The 17,010-nt window shown below is 41.0% G+C and overlaps 1 protein-coding gene across 1 annotated transcript; it reads right to left on the bottom strand.

The window, feature by feature from the left end:
• Positions 1–7,381: 7,381 nt before the first annotated feature.
• On the bottom strand, positions 7,382–8,299 carry LOC147461625 (uncharacterized). Its single transcript, XM_086501463.1, has one exon. It carries the CDS (start codon positions 8,252–8,254, stop codon positions 7,871–7,873), a length of 384 nt encoding a protein of 127 aa, XP_086357589.1. The 5' UTR covers positions 8,255–8,299; the 3' UTR covers positions 7,382–7,870.
• Positions 8,300–17,010: the final 8,711 nt, after the last annotated feature.

Raw genomic sequence — 17,010 nt, 5'->3', positions numbered from 1 at the left:
ATTAAGGATTAAGATTCATTACAAGGTTAGGTATTATGTGTAAATATGCTGGTGAATTACACCATGACCCAAAACATAGTGACTATCCAAGCATGAGCTAAGATAGCGGAGAATGGAGAAAATCTTAATATTTCTAATGTCTAGCATGTCTTGCATCAAAACCATAGAAGGGGCACAAAGAGTGTCCACAAATGGGAATATCTAGAAAGAAAACCTCACCAGAAATTTAGTACTTCATAGGCTAGTAAGCCCAAGGTTGCAATGGAGGTAAGTGCAAGATACAATACCATATCGACTTTGTTGAATTGAATTTCTCAATGAGGTATTGAAATATTATCATTGAGAAAGTGGTGTGTTTCATGATACAAATACGTTTCTATGTAGAAATGGAGTTAGCATACTAGTAGTAAATAAAGTAATGATGGTATTTTACTAGCAAGTAAACAACTTGATATTTAGCCTTTTCATAAGAAATGCAAACCATTATAAATTGGATTCTTATCTGTCACAATTTCTTGAGAGAATTTGGATTGAAGAGTGATGGCCTTGGTGATCTGTCAGCACTAGAACTAAAAGTGGTTTTATGCCTTGATCAGTAGCATGAAGATTGAAAAACATGTAACATGGAATCATCAATGCTTAACTAAAAATGTCACAATTTTTTTTTGTAAATGATAACAAAAATGAATATTACCATCAATAATTTTTTTGTTGTAAAGAGACAAAAAGGAGAGAAACTTACAAATTATATTCACAGACATAGACTCTACACGGAATGTGATTAGACTCACGACCATCAAGTGTCCTTGTCTTGGTATTAATGAAAAAGAAAGAAAGAGATAGATTATCCCAGGTCAATATAAACTTTTAATTAAGATACGTATTTTGACTGTTGGTGGTCAACCAATCCCAGGTTTCTATGTGCTTCGAGAGCTTTTCAACATCATCAGCATTAGCCGTATTAATTTTTACAATGAGCTCGACAATGGTATTGGCCCTAGTTAATCGTCAGAACACAAGCTACTACTTCCAAGTTCTTTTGGAATGATAATGTCAATGTCGCAAATGATTTGCAAGTTAGCTATCCTGTTTGATTGTTCTATGAAATTGGAATTTGGAATTGGGTCCGAGCTCTTATGAATCGGGACGCATCACCTTGGGAGGCCAACTTCAAAGGCATTGGTGGGAATAGGGCCGACTCCTCATAAAATCGAGTTTCAAAGGTCAAAAGTTAAGTTCACAAGGTCATTTTTAATAAAATAGTGCAAGATTATCATGGGGGCTAGTAAACAGAGTTAGATGGCAAAGAATTGCATGTTAAATGACTAGGCATGCAATGGGCATCCAAAAGTGATAAGGACGGACAAAATAACCAACGTTAGGTGGTCAAAATAACGTGTAAGTTGGGTGGTCGAAAGAATTTTAAGTGGATGACTTTGAAGTTTTGTTAAGTGCAACCCTGGTTGGGTAACTGACCGAGAGAATTTCTAAATGGAACAACTGGTCAAGGGAGTAATAGGGTGGACATGCCCTTCAGGATTTGACCCTTGAGTACCAAGTGGCTGGTCAGCAGTGTTCGGGAAATATCATTCTTTTTTTCAAACATACATAATTCCTTTTCTTGAATTTCCGAAGAGGAAATTTTAAAAAATTAGGTTTTTTTTTGGTGTGTTTTGACACTAGTTTTCTCTATTTTGGGGTGAAATTTCTCCTTTCTCCCTTGCCTCAACCGTCTTTTTTTCTTTGAAATTGAAAATGGCACGATATTAAGATGAGACACAGTTCTTTGTGGACATGGATGGTTGACCATGAATTGAAGAAGGGGACAGGGGGTTGACTGTAGACTATGTAGACTTAAAGTCTTTGAAAAAAAATGGACGACCAAAGTTGGAGATCGGCATCGACCACTATGGAGTGAATTAACTCTTACTTGGGATGAAACTTGGGTGGCCGAAAATACGTGGTCAAGAGGCTAAAAGCCTCACTTTATGGTTAAAGAAAGTGAAAAAGAAAGGCTGAGAGTCGTCGACAGATAGTACTGCAGTGTGTGGGTGAGTTTTCCCGAGTGATTAAGGGGGGGCGACTTAAGATCGCCTGCACTCAAGTGCGCCAGGGAGTTTCGGAGTGTTGGCGAGTTGCTGCAGGGAGGCGACAGAGCCTTTTGAGGCATGGGCGACCGGAATACTGCAGCTCGGAGCAAGTTGGCGATGCCGAGAGCTGAACAAAAATGGAGGGAGACAAGCTACGGTGTGGGAAAGGCAAGACTGGCAAGCCTCGTTTGTTGTGTATCTCTGGCTCAGGAATCAGCGTCCAGTGAATGGCCGCCCTGTGTGGTTGTCACAAAGCCCAAGGAGGCATCTGAGTCCCGACTCGCAAAGCTCATCCAACATCGAGCAATAATCTCTCTTTCTCTCCCTTTCTCTCTCTCTCTCTCTCTCTCTCTCTCTCTCTCTCTCTCTCTCTCTCTCTCACCTAGACAATTATTATGAGGAGCGTCATGCACTCTCCATCAAGGCTTGCATACCATGATGACAGCAATAGCAGGGCTTTAATTATTTTACTACTTATAGCCATGATTTGTCTTCTACTCAATTTTCAATCAGAGATGTGTCCATTTGGCACTGCAATTTTCTCCGTACTTTTTTTTCTTTCATTATTTTACAAATAAAATTCAAGCCTTTTTTTAAAAAAATTGTTTCACTCTGTCTTGAGTCCCTAAGATGCCTTTCATGTGCTAGAGCATAAACCATATTTTAATTTGATATCTATATTAGTACTATTTTTTTTTCTTGCAAACTTCTCGTAAAATTGTATTTTCAATATCCTCTATTTTAAATTTCTCGTCGGCTCAAGGTTAGCTAAGATATATTGTTCTCATGACAAGGTTATAAGCTCTCTATTTTTTTTTTGTTGAGAATTTCGCTTTGCCAAAATATTGAAATAGCCAATGGTCGTACCATTGTAAATAACCAAACTATATTCTTACCTTTTTGGGAATCATACCTGAAAAGGTTTTCCATGCAGTGGAATTCACCAAGCATCAATAAATTGTGTTCTCTGTGTAAGCTCGTATGGAAATGCTACGGAAAATATCTACCGATTTACACTAACTAACAGATTTGCTAACACCTGCACATTACAGATCTAAAAAATCTGACAAAAACAAGTACACTGCAACATTTAACAAAGATTATCAAAACCCGCTAAAACTGCCAAAGACAAAAGAGAGACACTAGTTTGAGCGACTCTAACAATTCAGAGGACACTTGTAGTTTAGACTTATAAAACTGTAAAAATTGGATGAGCTACGTCAAAAGTACTTGTGGGAATAGGAAGAAACCCAGAGAAGAATGAAAGCCTATCACAACAAGCAACTAAAATGAAAAGGTGCATAGAAGGGGACATGGTATTGTGGTTCCCTGGGAAGCTAGACACAAAGAAGAAGATTTTGAGCACTGGATTAACTAGACCTTTTGAGCTCTACGATCTTCATAATGATGGTTTAGCCAAACTAAATGATCTTTAAGGACTAGAGCTCATAAATTGATTAAATGTGGGCAAACTTAAATGATATTAGGTTGGAGACCAAGGCTAGAGTGGTCAAGGGGAGGCCAAGGTATCAGATAAGGAAATGGATATGCCACCAATTGAGGACACTTGAAGCGAAGAAGGTTGACATGATCCACATCTTGGTATGCAACAAAGTCCAGTGGGGGAGGTAGTAATGACCAAGGCTAGGCAGCACTAGCAACATACCAAGCATGGAACATAGGAATTGCAAGAGAATGTCAACTTTGAAACATTCGGGCTAGAATCAAAGGAAGGGACATGAAGGCTAGTATTTAAGAACCACTTATCATACACTAGCACTCTCATGATTTTATTGCTGTTAATGGTGCTATTCTATGCATCGGCATCACTGGCAATTGACATGCACTGTGGCCTAAGAAACCTAGGAGTGGAGCATAACAATTACACTAGAATCGTTCTACACATTCATCATTTCCTTCTCTATCTCTGCATTCTTCCTCTTTGCACTCCTCACACATTCCTCCTCCTCTTCTACTACAAGCAAGCATACTACAAATTTATTTTTGCAGTTTTTGCACTCTGGATGCATCATCTATCATTCCAAGGCTATGCGCATCAAGGTATACAAACTCAATGTAGAGGAGCAAGTAGAGTTTGAATCAACAAGGCTGTTGGGCTAATACATGATAGTGCTCAATCAGGTAGACAAGACCATAATCAACAAAGCAATGCAAAACTATGACAAAAACACACATCAAAAAATAATCAAAGGCATCACTGTGAGAGCCACCACAAAGAATCTTTAAATCAGCACTTGGGCCTTCCAGCCTGCAAAAAGTAGGGCAAGCTTGGGCAAAACAGAAGAAGATATGACCAAAAGAAAGAAGGGAGAGGCACCAAAGAATCTTTAAATCAGCACTTGGGCCTTCCATCCTGCAGACAGTAGGGGAGGCTTGGGCAAAACAGAGGAAGATGTGAAAAAAAGAAAGAAGGGAGCGGAAGTGGTGAGGATGTTCAATGGGGTGAATGTGATTGGGCTAGACTACTCGAGAAGGCCATAACCACACTAATGATAGACATCAAAGAAAGGAACAAAATTTGTATACGTGCTCCGATATGGTAGGAACTATACAATCAGACCAAGAAGGGGGAGGCAAAAAAAAGAGGCCGAGGAATGCCAAAGAGACCCCCAAAAGAGGAAGCTCACATTCTCCAAAGAAAACAAAGAGTGGGGCAAAGATAGTAGCATAGGGAGCAAGTCATGAGGATAGTAGCTCATCTTAGACTAGCCTCCAGAAAGGTACCCTAACATTGCTACAGAATCTTAAAGCCAATGGATCAAGTCAATCACAGGAGTCTGTGCAAGAAAGTCTACAAAATCTCCTAGGGTGCTTGATAACCAAACCATTGGTGTCTTTGAATCTAGAAAGTGCCGCAGGCACACAAGTATCGAAAACCTAGCGAGAGGGGGAAAAAATAGAGCGGGATGATGAACTGAGCTTAATGCAAACTTGGGAAGAGTATTATGAAAAATCTAGAGCACATCTCATAACCGTAGGCACTAGATGACCTCCATGGCATAATACCATTTGATAGAATCCAATAATAACCTTGAAAGAGGAAGAAGCCAACTTGAGTGTGGAACTGGAGGCATGGCTCATAGCAATGATGGTGGCCATAAACACCATGACCCTCTAAGCACAACATATGTTCAAGGCAGCTAGCTGTTGAGGGGTCATCCATTTCCAGAATCAATGAGGAAAAGGAGGAGTTAGCAGGAGTAGGTAGTGGAGCTGGAGGGACAATTGAAAGGCCAACAACAAGAGAGGGAAAATTGGGAGGCAAAGAAAAGGAAATGGGCAAAGGCAAAAAACAAATCGAATAAACATGTTGCGTATGCTCAAAATGAGATGAATCACCAAAAGAAAACGGCTAAGAAAGAAACTGCCAAGACTAAGAACTACCAAGACTACTTCAACGTGGTGGTACTGTTAAGGACATTAGAGAGCATGAAAGTACACCCAGAGGAAGGGATATGGGCGAATAGTGATCAACTACAAATGCTTATACAAAATTCTATGAAACTGATCAATTAGCACAATCAAGAGTTGTTCCAGCGACTGAGAAAGAAGAAAACGATGTAGGGACCAACCAACAAAAGAATGAAGATGAAGATGAGGATGAGGAAGATAAAGGCAAACCTAATTTTGACAATGAGTGATGATGAGGAAGGAGGAGTAGGGGGAAGGATTAACAAACAACAGATTTGAAGCGACCTGAGTTGAATCAGAGAAGGAAAAATTACAAAAAGACACCATGGACAAAGACGAGAGAGAACAAAAGGGACAAGTGAAGAATAGATAAAGAGGAATCAAACTGATGCCTGGTATGAAAAGATACCTTTCATTATCAAGTTAGTCATTAGGATGATAGAGGAACACAAGGAGCTGAAACAATTTAAAAGCGATGCCAAGATAAAAAAATTCACTAGGAAAGGGATAAAATATTAGGAGAAATGCGTCTGAGAAAGAAGGAAACGATGTAGGGACCAACCAACAAAAGAATGAAGATGAAGATGAGGATGAGGAAGATAAAGGCAAACGTGATTTTGACAATGATGATGATGAGGAAGGAGTAGGGGGAAGGATTAACAAACAACAGAATTGAAGCGACTTGAGTTGAATCAGAGAAGGAAAAATTACAAAAAGACACCACGGACAAAAAAGAGAGGGAACAAAAGGGACAAGTGAAGAATAGATAAAGAGGAATCAAGCTGATGCCTGGTATGAAAAGATACCTTTCATTATCAAGTTAGTCAATAGGATGATAGAGGAACACAAGGAGCTGAAACAATTTAAAAGCGATGCCAAGATAAAAAAATTCACTAGGAAAGGGATAAAATATTAGGAGAAATTGGTAGAATTGAAACACATGGTCAGAAGTTTCTTCAAGAAGTGACGAGGGTGATGCCACCATCATAAAACCAAATGCCAATTGCCTTGGAAAGTTCAAATGAAGAGAGAATGCTTAGAACAAGAAGTAAAAAACTTGGAGATTTCATTAGAAAAGAATGATGCAAGTGTCTGGGAGGAGTGTTTGGTCAAAGTCATTGAGTTGCTAAAGCGCTGGTAGTGGTTGGCCAGGGAGGAGGTGCACTTCATGGAAACTTGTGTAGAGAACTTGTAAGATAATGCCACACTGCTGTATGCCATAGCACTATCAATTGAAGCTTTACCCATATTGAGCGTATCTCTCAAAGAGTCGTAGATTATGAGACCTAAATTAATAGAGATGGTTTTAGTAGGTGTCCTATGAAGCTTTAAATCTTCAATTATTGAGTCTTTGGCCATCATCTTGTAGTCGAGGTCTTCAAATTCTTTGTCATTTTCCAACAATTGAGCCTTCAAAGTAGCCGCATCTCATCTTCAGCTTATTTTAGCTGCTCATCTTTTTCAACTGCAACTTTGAATCTTGCAAGAAGGGTCTTCCTTTGCATTTGCAACTTTTTTTCTTCCAACTATTCTTGGAACTTGAACACCTCAATCGAACTGGAGGAATATGTCTTGAACTTAAGATGTGCTACATTGAGTGAGAGAGAGAGAGAGAGAGAGAGAGAGAGAGAGAGAGAGAGAGAGAGAATAGCTATACTTCAAAGTTTACACACATGCTACTTAGCACTTATCAATTACTTTTTTAATAACTTGACCTTATGCATGCTCATATGCAACACTAAGTAGTTGCAACTTTGCTTTCTGCTTTGTTATAAACATTGTCACATTTTCAAGTCTCATTAGTTCTACTATGAATTGTTAGTGATCAACAATGCCTTAAATTGAAATGAAGAAGATACTTCCTAGAACTGTGCTTGAAATGAGGGTAAGACATCATATGGGTATTAAATTGCATTACAAATGAAGCCATGAAAACCTCAGTTAACGCAGATTCCTAGGCCTTTCTCTCTTCTGCTTTTGTTTTAATGCTTGAAGAGAGAGTTTTATGAACTATTAAGAGAATGATACAAGGCCATTGGGTCAACCCTGTAACTTGGCTAGTACATGTAAGTGAAAGCATGTAAGGTAGCTAGTGGCAAAGGTGGGAAGCATATGGCTTGGTTCAGTTAAGACACTTACCTTCTCCTGTTCTTCTCCTAGGAGGCATGTTTTAGAATGCCAAAAATGTCTTAGGATGTGGTCATGCTAGCATCAACTACTATGCTTGGTTACAAAAAGCCTTGCATAGTTGCAAATAAGACAAATAACCGGTGCGCGTGGGACCATGCTTGATGCACATGAATTATGCCATATAGTAACTGATAACTATGCATTGCGTGACCAGTGCCTTAAACAATCGTGTTTTGAGAGAGGGGGGTGGATTCATAGAGAGGATCGCGGGTCGACCAATCATTAAGCCAGTCGTCTGTGATGGGGAGGTGGTCAATCCACTCATCGGAGTACGCCGCCTCCAGAGCTTCCAGCCGCCTCTCCTTCTCCTCCTCGTCCTCCTCCTCCTCCCGCTGCTGCTGTCGTGCTCGAGTGCGTGCAGGGTGTAAAACACCTTCGCTAACTGCTCTCACCTCTTCCTCTATACTCTGCCGCGTTACGCTGCCTTCCCGGCCTCTCTTCTGCATGCATACCACGCTGTCCACCATCACCACCACCACTAACATGACCAGCGCCGCCACCAGCAATATTGCCTTAGTTGGCCTGTCGCTTCCTGCACTCATCCTCCTCCACCAATGATTAGGAAAGGCCGCCCCTCACTCAAGTACATCACTCCAGAATCGCTCACCTTTCCTTCCACCGCATTTGCATGCGTATCCTCCGTGTCATCACTTTTGTGCGCTTCACCGCACGTTTTATGAATGAGAGAGAGAGAGAGAGAGAGAGAGAGAGAGAGAGAGAGAGTGGCATCCACTAATCATGAGTGTGTGGGGAGAGGGGGCTATGCAAAATCTAGCTCCACCATTACTTTTCACAAATCGTGGCGAAAAAAGCTATGGAGGAGGATCCCACATGAGAGAGTAGAAAAAGGAGGAGGAGGAGAGTTTTTGACGTTGTAGTAACACATCCCAAGAGATGTCACTAATGAGTCTGGAAGAACACTTTCCATAATTAGTCTGCCACACTTGGTTGGTCCTACTTTCCTCTTCTTATTCACACACACACCCCCCACCCATAAGCGCGTGCACGCGAACACGTGCACACACACACACACACACACACACACACACACGAGGAGAGAGCTTGTAATGTTGTAGGAGAAATCCATATATATATATATATATATAGAGAGAGAGAGAGAGAGAGAGAGAGAGAGAGAGAGAGAGAGAGAGAGAGAGAGAGAGCAGGTTGCATGTATAAAGGTGCAACAACCTATAGTTCTCACTAATGCAAAATGACAATAAGAGCTTTTTGAACCAAGATGACAGAGTCAAGCCTCCCATCACACATACTCACTCACGGGATTCACTCTTCAATAAGTAAACATAGCATATGGGATCCACAAAAGGCGTTCTCAAGATTCCTAGTATAGCATGCAAAAGAGCCCCATTTAAAGGGGGTACTTAAACTTTAAATGGGATACTTACATTTAAATAGGAAAAGGGTGTGTTTTATTCATGGAAATTTTTTATAATAAAAAGGGTTTGAACGCAGGTGATATATGCAACAGTCGGGAGAGCAAGGGGCCCTACACACTACTAAAAAATAACATGCTACAAGCCCTTAAACAACAAATATGCTCACCTGGCAAATACAACAAGCGCAAACTCTATGCTATACATGATCTGAGAGCGACAAAGAGCAACTGGGCGCAATCTCCTCCTGTGCAAAAGTGGACATCGTTAGGAAATTTTGAAGGTCATTTGGAGGGCTTTCTAAGAAAACAATTTTTTTGGCATTATCTCTCTATAAAACAGGTGTGGTGAAAGAAAAGTTGTCGTCAAACAACCATTTAAAAAGTGTACTTTTAAGTGGATTCTTTTGTTAGGGCCATAACGGCCATGATGATTGAGGGAATTTCTCTTTTTAATTACATTTAATGCACCTCGTCATCTTGGAGTGAGGTTGAACATTTCTTGCATTGAGCTCATTCTCTGAAGTGGTGCCAGTCCAGCTAGTAGCTCTGACTCTGGCAAAAGATGCCCTCAACCTATGGATGGTTTGATCTTTGACTTTAATGTGATCTTTCAGCTCGATCACTTCATCCTGGCTCGCTTCATACTCTATCTCTACCTTTTCTTTGGCATTCCTCAGGGTTTCCACTTCTTTGGACTCTTCAGCAAGTTGTAGAGTCAGGTTGTCCCTTTCTCTCTCTGCATTTGTCAATACTTGCTGATTTTCTTGTATTCTTCTTCAGCTCTTTGAAACTTGTTTTTCTCTGCCTGATTTTGTTGTTCCATCTCCTGGCATATAGAGAAATGTCACAGTCACAGTCACAAACAAATATTTTATAACAAATTTTTTAAATATTTCATATTTTTAAACATTAATTTTCTAAATTAATAAAATAATATTAGTTTTAGTTTTATAACGGCTACTTATTAGACGTGAGTATATAATCAATTTGTTTTAGCTTATACAATGTGATCTTGTGCTTAATTATTTGCTTAGCATATTATTATGGCTTGCTCTTTATTTTTCTTGGGTAAAGAGTTTTCTTATCCTTTTTACAATGGTAAATTCATAATATCCGAATCATTTCTTTTAGAATTAATTTCTCCAATGCAATTTACAACTTTAGATCCTGTTATCGAAGTAGGTGATATTGAAATGAATTTGCCTCTTGAGAGGACTCTCAACAATTTGGGTGAATTCATCTATGTATTGGATGAGCAGCTTTCACGTAAATACAAAGTCAACGTATCTCATCAAACACAGTATGCCGGCTCACCTAGCATGATTCCCATTTCCATTGTGGATAGTCCGTTAAAGATGCAATTCGGTCCAAAGGAGTTAATAGATCTATGTACCCCCCCTCGAGTTTTGCCCTTACAAGACAAAAGGAGTACAAGACAAAAGCTCTTACAGACTGAGAAGAAGGGCACATTAACAAAGCTGTTAATGAAAATCAAAGTAGTGGAACAAGTTAGCGAGATTCAAAGGTCTTACAATGGAGATCTCGTTCTAGAATTTCCACCTACCATGGGAAAGTTGCACCATATGGATGCGATGGAGCATAAGTATGATCCTCATTTGTGGTCGAAGCCTACTACATCCAATATTGTATTTGCAGGTGTAGTGCGTCTTAGCCATTGTATAGGATCTCTCAAGTGCATGAATGAACAATGTGTCCGCTTGGTTAATTACCATATTCCCAATACAAGTCATTTCAACGGGTACATACAAAAGGCAACTGGACCTGGGGAATATTGTAAGATTGGAGATAAGAGCCTTACATGCCATTTTTGTAAGGCAATTGCTTTTTGTATTGCAACATGTGATTGTGTAGTATACTATGTCATGCCATCCGATGAGACTGCCACTAGAGTCATGATTCATCGTGGCACACATCGACACGATGTGCGCAGCGGCACATCCAAAACACTAACGGACAACACCAAGATGATGGTGCAAAGGATTTTGACTGTTGACCCACACGCAGGAGCCAGGAAGGTTCAAATGTGTTTGGCAAAAGAAATTATAAGTACAACACTTCTTCGCAACAACACCAACGAAGGTATTTTAGGTGAGCAACAGCTATTTGCAATCGCTGAGGAGTTGGGCCCATTGGTGCAAGATAACTGGTATGAGCATTTCCTAGATTCTTATTTCAATGCAAAACTCTATGCTAAATTATTTTATAATCTAAACACTTTTAACATTGACAGGTTTCGGAGGTCAGTATCTATTTTACGTAGAGGGGTTGACAAAGAATCTTTTGGCATTGATGCACTCCTAAAACTGAAGCGAGACTGCACATATGAGTTTTTCCATGGAAGTCGGTTTCCTGGTCAAGGTATGGAGGGGGAGAAATGTTATGTCTTCAAAATGTCCACAATTGGTCCAGCATCCGGTGTGGACCTAGTCAACCGAATGAGACAAGATCGGGATGGTGATCTTCGACGTGCGTGGATCCAGTTTGATCACACCAGACGTGTTAACGATTCGGTGACTATGGCCTGTCATGTCTATGATCCAAGGTACATGGCCTATCTTAAGAGCTTTGTGGCTTTCCATTTACTCTCTCTAAAACAATTTGTTTGCAGCATGCAGGACCTTTTGACTTGTGAAATGAAACAGGAAGACATGGAAACGCAATGTTTGTTTTGGGAGTGCCTTAATGATGTAATGATATCATGTGGGTGTGACAAAGCAAATTTCTTTGGCTACATGGCTGATGAAGCTCAAGCAAATTGGAATGCAGTTCGAATTGTTTTCAATGCTGGTGACAAGACCAATACAATGAGCGGCCGAGAGCGTTCTTGTCTTTTCCATTGGAAGCAAAGCTTGAATCAACACACAATGAAGTATGTGGTGCAAGCTTCTCAACACACACACAAAGAAATGTGTGAGACGTGGAGGCAAGCACCAACAAAAGAGGCTGCAACAGCAGAGGCTCGTCTGATACGCCAATGGTGGGGTAACGGTCATTGCATAGACCGTAACATTCCATACATGGATTCATGGCTTAGTTGGTGGGAAATTCGTATTGCACATTGGGGTGGCATCATGACATGAGTAGAAAGTAGCTCTGATGGACCAAACACTCCACGCACTAACCTTGCGGAGAGCAAGCATGGCAGCAGGCTAGTAGGGGAGGGTTTCCGTAAATGCATATCATTATATGATGCATGTACAACCGACCTTGCAAATTCCATCTTACAGAGCACAAAGGCCATTTCATACAGCCATGGAAAACACATTGGGAAGGGTCCATCAATACAAAAGCTTACGGAACGCCATGAAAAACGTCCTAGCCAAGTGATTAGAGCAGTGAATGCGACTACTGAGGGCACTCCAATGTATAAACAACCAACTCCATTAACAGGAGATAAGGAGACATCAAGGAAAAAATGGAAGCCAAATGAGGTTATCAACGTGGAAGATGATGCATCACATAGGCCTGAGTACAACTCGGTCACCAAAGATCGCAAGAAGTGTGGAAGACCACGTAAGATCAACTTTGCAGAAGAAGGGATATCACAAACCCCAAAACGAAGTATAGGTTCTTGTGGGCAGTATGTAGTTGAGCGCAAGGTCAATGAGGCAATGTGGGCCATACGTCGAACTCCACAAGGTAGTAGGGTCACATGTAGCGGCACACCAAGAGGCGGACGCAGGTGTGGATGCAGTATAGTAGGTTCTAGCCTTGGTATACCAACCCCATCATTTGAAGGATATCGAAAACATCCAAATGGTGTGGTGCGCCAATGGTTTTGGTTTTGTCCGGATCATGTCTTGCATTGTCATATAGTAGACCAGAACATTGAGCCGCAACCTCTTCATCCACCACACACTTGGCTCGTGCATGTGGGCACCAACCTATCAGAGGATGAGGTGCAAATATTGCATGAAGAGGGGTATCAAGTGGAGCTAAGCAAAGAAGGAGTATCTAATGTAACACCAGTTGCTCAAGAACAAAATATGACAAACTCTCCTTTCAAGTCAAAAGATGCATCCACTCCTGAAGGCAGTGCAAGAGCCACAATGCGAGATGGTCTACGTGTACGGTATCGGACTTCCATTTCCGAGGATGCTGCTCGCAAGATCAGTCTAGCACTAGCCCTGAGAGCGAAGGTCGTAGAAGAGATATGTGCAGCAGATGGTGTTAGTGAGGTCTTCAAACTAGAGACGAACAGTGAAGATGGTCATGTTGGGATGTACAAACTTTGTATTAGCAACGAGCCATCGTGCACATGCCCAGACTTTATGGAACGGGTGTCAAAGCAAAAACCATATCTTGCATGTAAACATTTGTATTTTATTTATATGCGTGTGCTAGGGCTAAGCCAAAATGAGAACATGTTTATCCATCAACCAATCCTGGCAGATGTTGATATCTTCAGGGCACTGAGTCGAAGCCGGCGGACTTATTTAGGCATGGATGCATAGCATTTGACAATGCTCACTTTTTCTTAGTATGCTTTACCTAAATAATTGTACTACTTTCTAATTTTATCTTAGGATGGTCACATTGGGATACATTCATTTGCAACTTTTTTTCATATTTGAGTACTGGTTGTTTATGTGTCAAATCGTGTATAAAATAATATAATATTACCACAGTGGCTATAAATTGCCATAGCTTGAGTTATTTTTGTAAAAGCGCCCACTAGCTTCCTAGCACACCTCTCCTTCTTTCACGATGTCCGACGATCTTGAGAGTAAAATAAAGTCTGCGTGGGATGCCATGGAAGCCATTCCAAACGGAGAGGCATTGTATGGAGCCGACTGGTTTTGTCAGGCTCTCAAGGCAACCATCAACGTGTATTGCCTCTATCAATGCCGCAAGGAACTCAATATGCGGAGCTTAATCAATTTGAACGAGACGGAACAACTAGCTTTCTCTTGCTGGAAGAAGATTGGGCTCATCACAGAGGAGGATGAGGAGGAAATGAGGCAGCAGCTAAGCAACGTGGTGAATCTTAATATGCCAATCGAAGGGAGCACATCAACTACTAAAACCGGGCCTTTCAAAAGATGAACACTTCTTGTTTATGTAATGCAAGTTTAATAAAATGTAACTTTTTTATTATTAATGGGAGTTCTTGTTTTAAGTACCCTTGTCTATATTGTTTCTGAAACAATTTGTTTAGCTTCCATACCTTTGACTCTCTCTCTCTCTCTCTCTCTCTCTATCTCAAAGAGAGAGATAGAGATAGTCCACAAAGAGGAAGAGAGAATCTTTTTAGGAATCTGCTCACCTGATTCCTAAAAAGCGCTCGCCGAAAACTGCTCGCCTAGAAATATCCCCCGACACATCGGTGCACCGAGGAAGCAGGATAGTGACTTTAGGGCAAACATTGTGAGAGTCCCTTCTTGCGAGATTCCATTGTGAAATACAAGTATTGCCCCCCAAATTTTTTTTCTAGATATTGTGAAAGAAATGCATCTCTTTCACGATACTCTTGAGTTCGATGACGGAGGAAGTCATCCTTTTTAGCAATCCAAGACTACAAACAAAATTAAGTGTCAAATTCATAGAAAGACATGGGAGGAAGGAAGGAAGGGGGGACCATAAAACTTTCATCCTGCATCCAAATTTTGTCCTTCTATAGGTCCACTAAAGGACTCGACCCCTGTGCTGGGCACTTGTACTATTTCTCTATTTCTTCATTTCTCGTTGATAGTTTTTTAGACTATTCCTAATTTCTTGAAAAGTAGCCTCACTACGGAATGTCTCCTTATACTTTTTTGCATTTTGGAAACATAGTTTGAGGCACTCCAGTGGGTTGTTGGAGGTTTCCATTGCCAGGAACATATCCTATCACTGTCATAGAATTCTGGAGAGGTATAACGATCACGATCGTTCGTCCCAAAGTCAGCAAAAACAGCGAACAGGTGATCCTAATGGGTCGTTTTAGGATCCCTAAAGCCCCTCCTAGGGTCAAAACAACATAAAACACGCATATAGACACTCAAAACAACAATTTAAGGCCTCAAACTCGTAGTTGAAAACCTACACCGAATCTTGAATGATTACACTTGAATGAAAGAGCAAGAGGAGAGGAACACAATGCAATAATCAAATCTGAATTTGGATTACCGTACCCGCAATGGTGAAGATTACAAGTTTGAACAAGACGGAGCTCTCAAACGTACGCTGTCTTCTCAGTTCTCCCTTAAAAGATTATCTTCAAACTTACAAAAAATGACCTTTATAGATTAGGTCTTTACAAAATGGCTTGTCTGGCCACAAGCTCCCAAACCTCTAACTGGCTCTCTAATATACAATTGCTCCTATAAGAATAATCATACATCCTTTGACAATTTCCCGTCTTAGAGATGCTTCTTTACAAAAGAATTTTAAAATGGTTTCTCATAAAAATATGGTCCTTCTGGCAACGGCCGCTTGTTGCTTCGTCCGCCAAACAGTGGAATTTGGAGAGGGTGCCTAATGCAAAGTCTTCCCTTAGACTGAAAATACTTTGAATGTCATGGAGAAAAATGTATATCCTATCATTGAATCTGAATTCTAGCACACCAGAAATCATCAGCTCAGCTTATTTCTGATTGAATCCAGTCACATCCAAGGGTATTTTTGATGTTTTCACAGACAAAATTTTGCATTGTTCAACCTCCTTTGCTTCAGCCTCCAAGTTAATGGCCTTCTCTATCTCTTCCTCTTCCTCATCTCTTCAACTTCATTGTCGTTGTTTTGTTCGTCCTCTTGTTCATGTGGGGTAGATCTTGCTCCTCCATGATTTCATGAGGGTTTTCATAAGACTAGCATGTAGAATATTTAGATAGAAGAGAAATCCAAAGGACTCTTGGATGACTTGTCGGGCCACAAGCTCACAAACCTCTAACTAGCTCTCTAATATACAATTGCTCCCATAAGAATAATTATACATCCTTTGACAATTTCCCAGCTTAGAGATGCTTCTTTACAAAACAATTTTACAATGGTTTCTGAGAAAAATATGGTCCTTCTGGCAACGGCCGCTTGTTGCTTCGTCCACCAAACACTCCCCCCTTCCTTATCCTTGCACGTCACCCTCGTGCATGATCAGAGCTTTGGCCGTTGATGTGGCTCTAATGAAGCAACTGTCACTGAAAAACTTCTTGTTCGCAGGACGGCTTCGAGGGCTTCTTGATGCTGTCTGAATGGATTTTCAGATAAGGTGTGTTGGTATGCTACGTACCTTGGCTTGAGGTCCTTCGCCATGGGATGAAAAATCCTTGAATCCATTTCGAAGAATCCTGTGATGAAGGCCTCTTCAAATGTCTGCAAGTAGTGTGAGGGCAGGTACATTAGCCTGGAGTACATGGCCATCAAGATGTGTCGTGGCGGTGAATCTTGTAGATTCCAGCAGATGCCTCTGTGTCCTTCCAAGAACAGATTCCACGGATGATCGTCCGCTTCAATGTCCTTCCAAGAACAGATTCCACGGATGATCTTCGCCTTCAGTGTCTTTAAACACCTGGATGCAGGTGACGATCATCCGGGATATCTTTACTAACATTTGGCACAACAAATCGGGGACATCCCGCAGCAATGTGACTGTTGAATTCAGTGTGTTGACCATGTAGGCCACCGTAGGGGGTTGCTGCGCTGTCAGAACTGGGTAATTTAGCTTGTGCGGCCTTGACCCATTCCATGTGGTGAAATCTTTCCAAGTGCGTCTTCGAGGGACTGGGCAGAATGTAGGATCTATTTGTATATGTTGAGGAGCGTTGTGGTAATTTGTTAGATCCTGTGGCCTTTTGTCCAACCACTTGTGCCTCCACTTGGGGTGGTCATCGACAAGCATCTGAGCTTCTTCCACTGTGAGTGCAATGCCTTCGTAACCCCCTTCTTTGTTTCGTGGCAAGGCTA

The sequence above is a fragment of the Adiantum capillus-veneris genome, chromosome 3 (genome assembly GCF_014529385.1).
Source record: "Adiantum capillus-veneris isolate H3 chromosome 3, ASM1452938v2, whole genome shotgun sequence".
NCBI lineage: Eukaryota > Viridiplantae > Streptophyta > Polypodiopsida > Polypodiales > Pteridaceae > Adiantum > Adiantum capillus-veneris.
The sequence above is the reverse complement of the archived record's forward strand: the minus strand, read 5'-3'. Positions and strand labels throughout refer to the sequence as shown.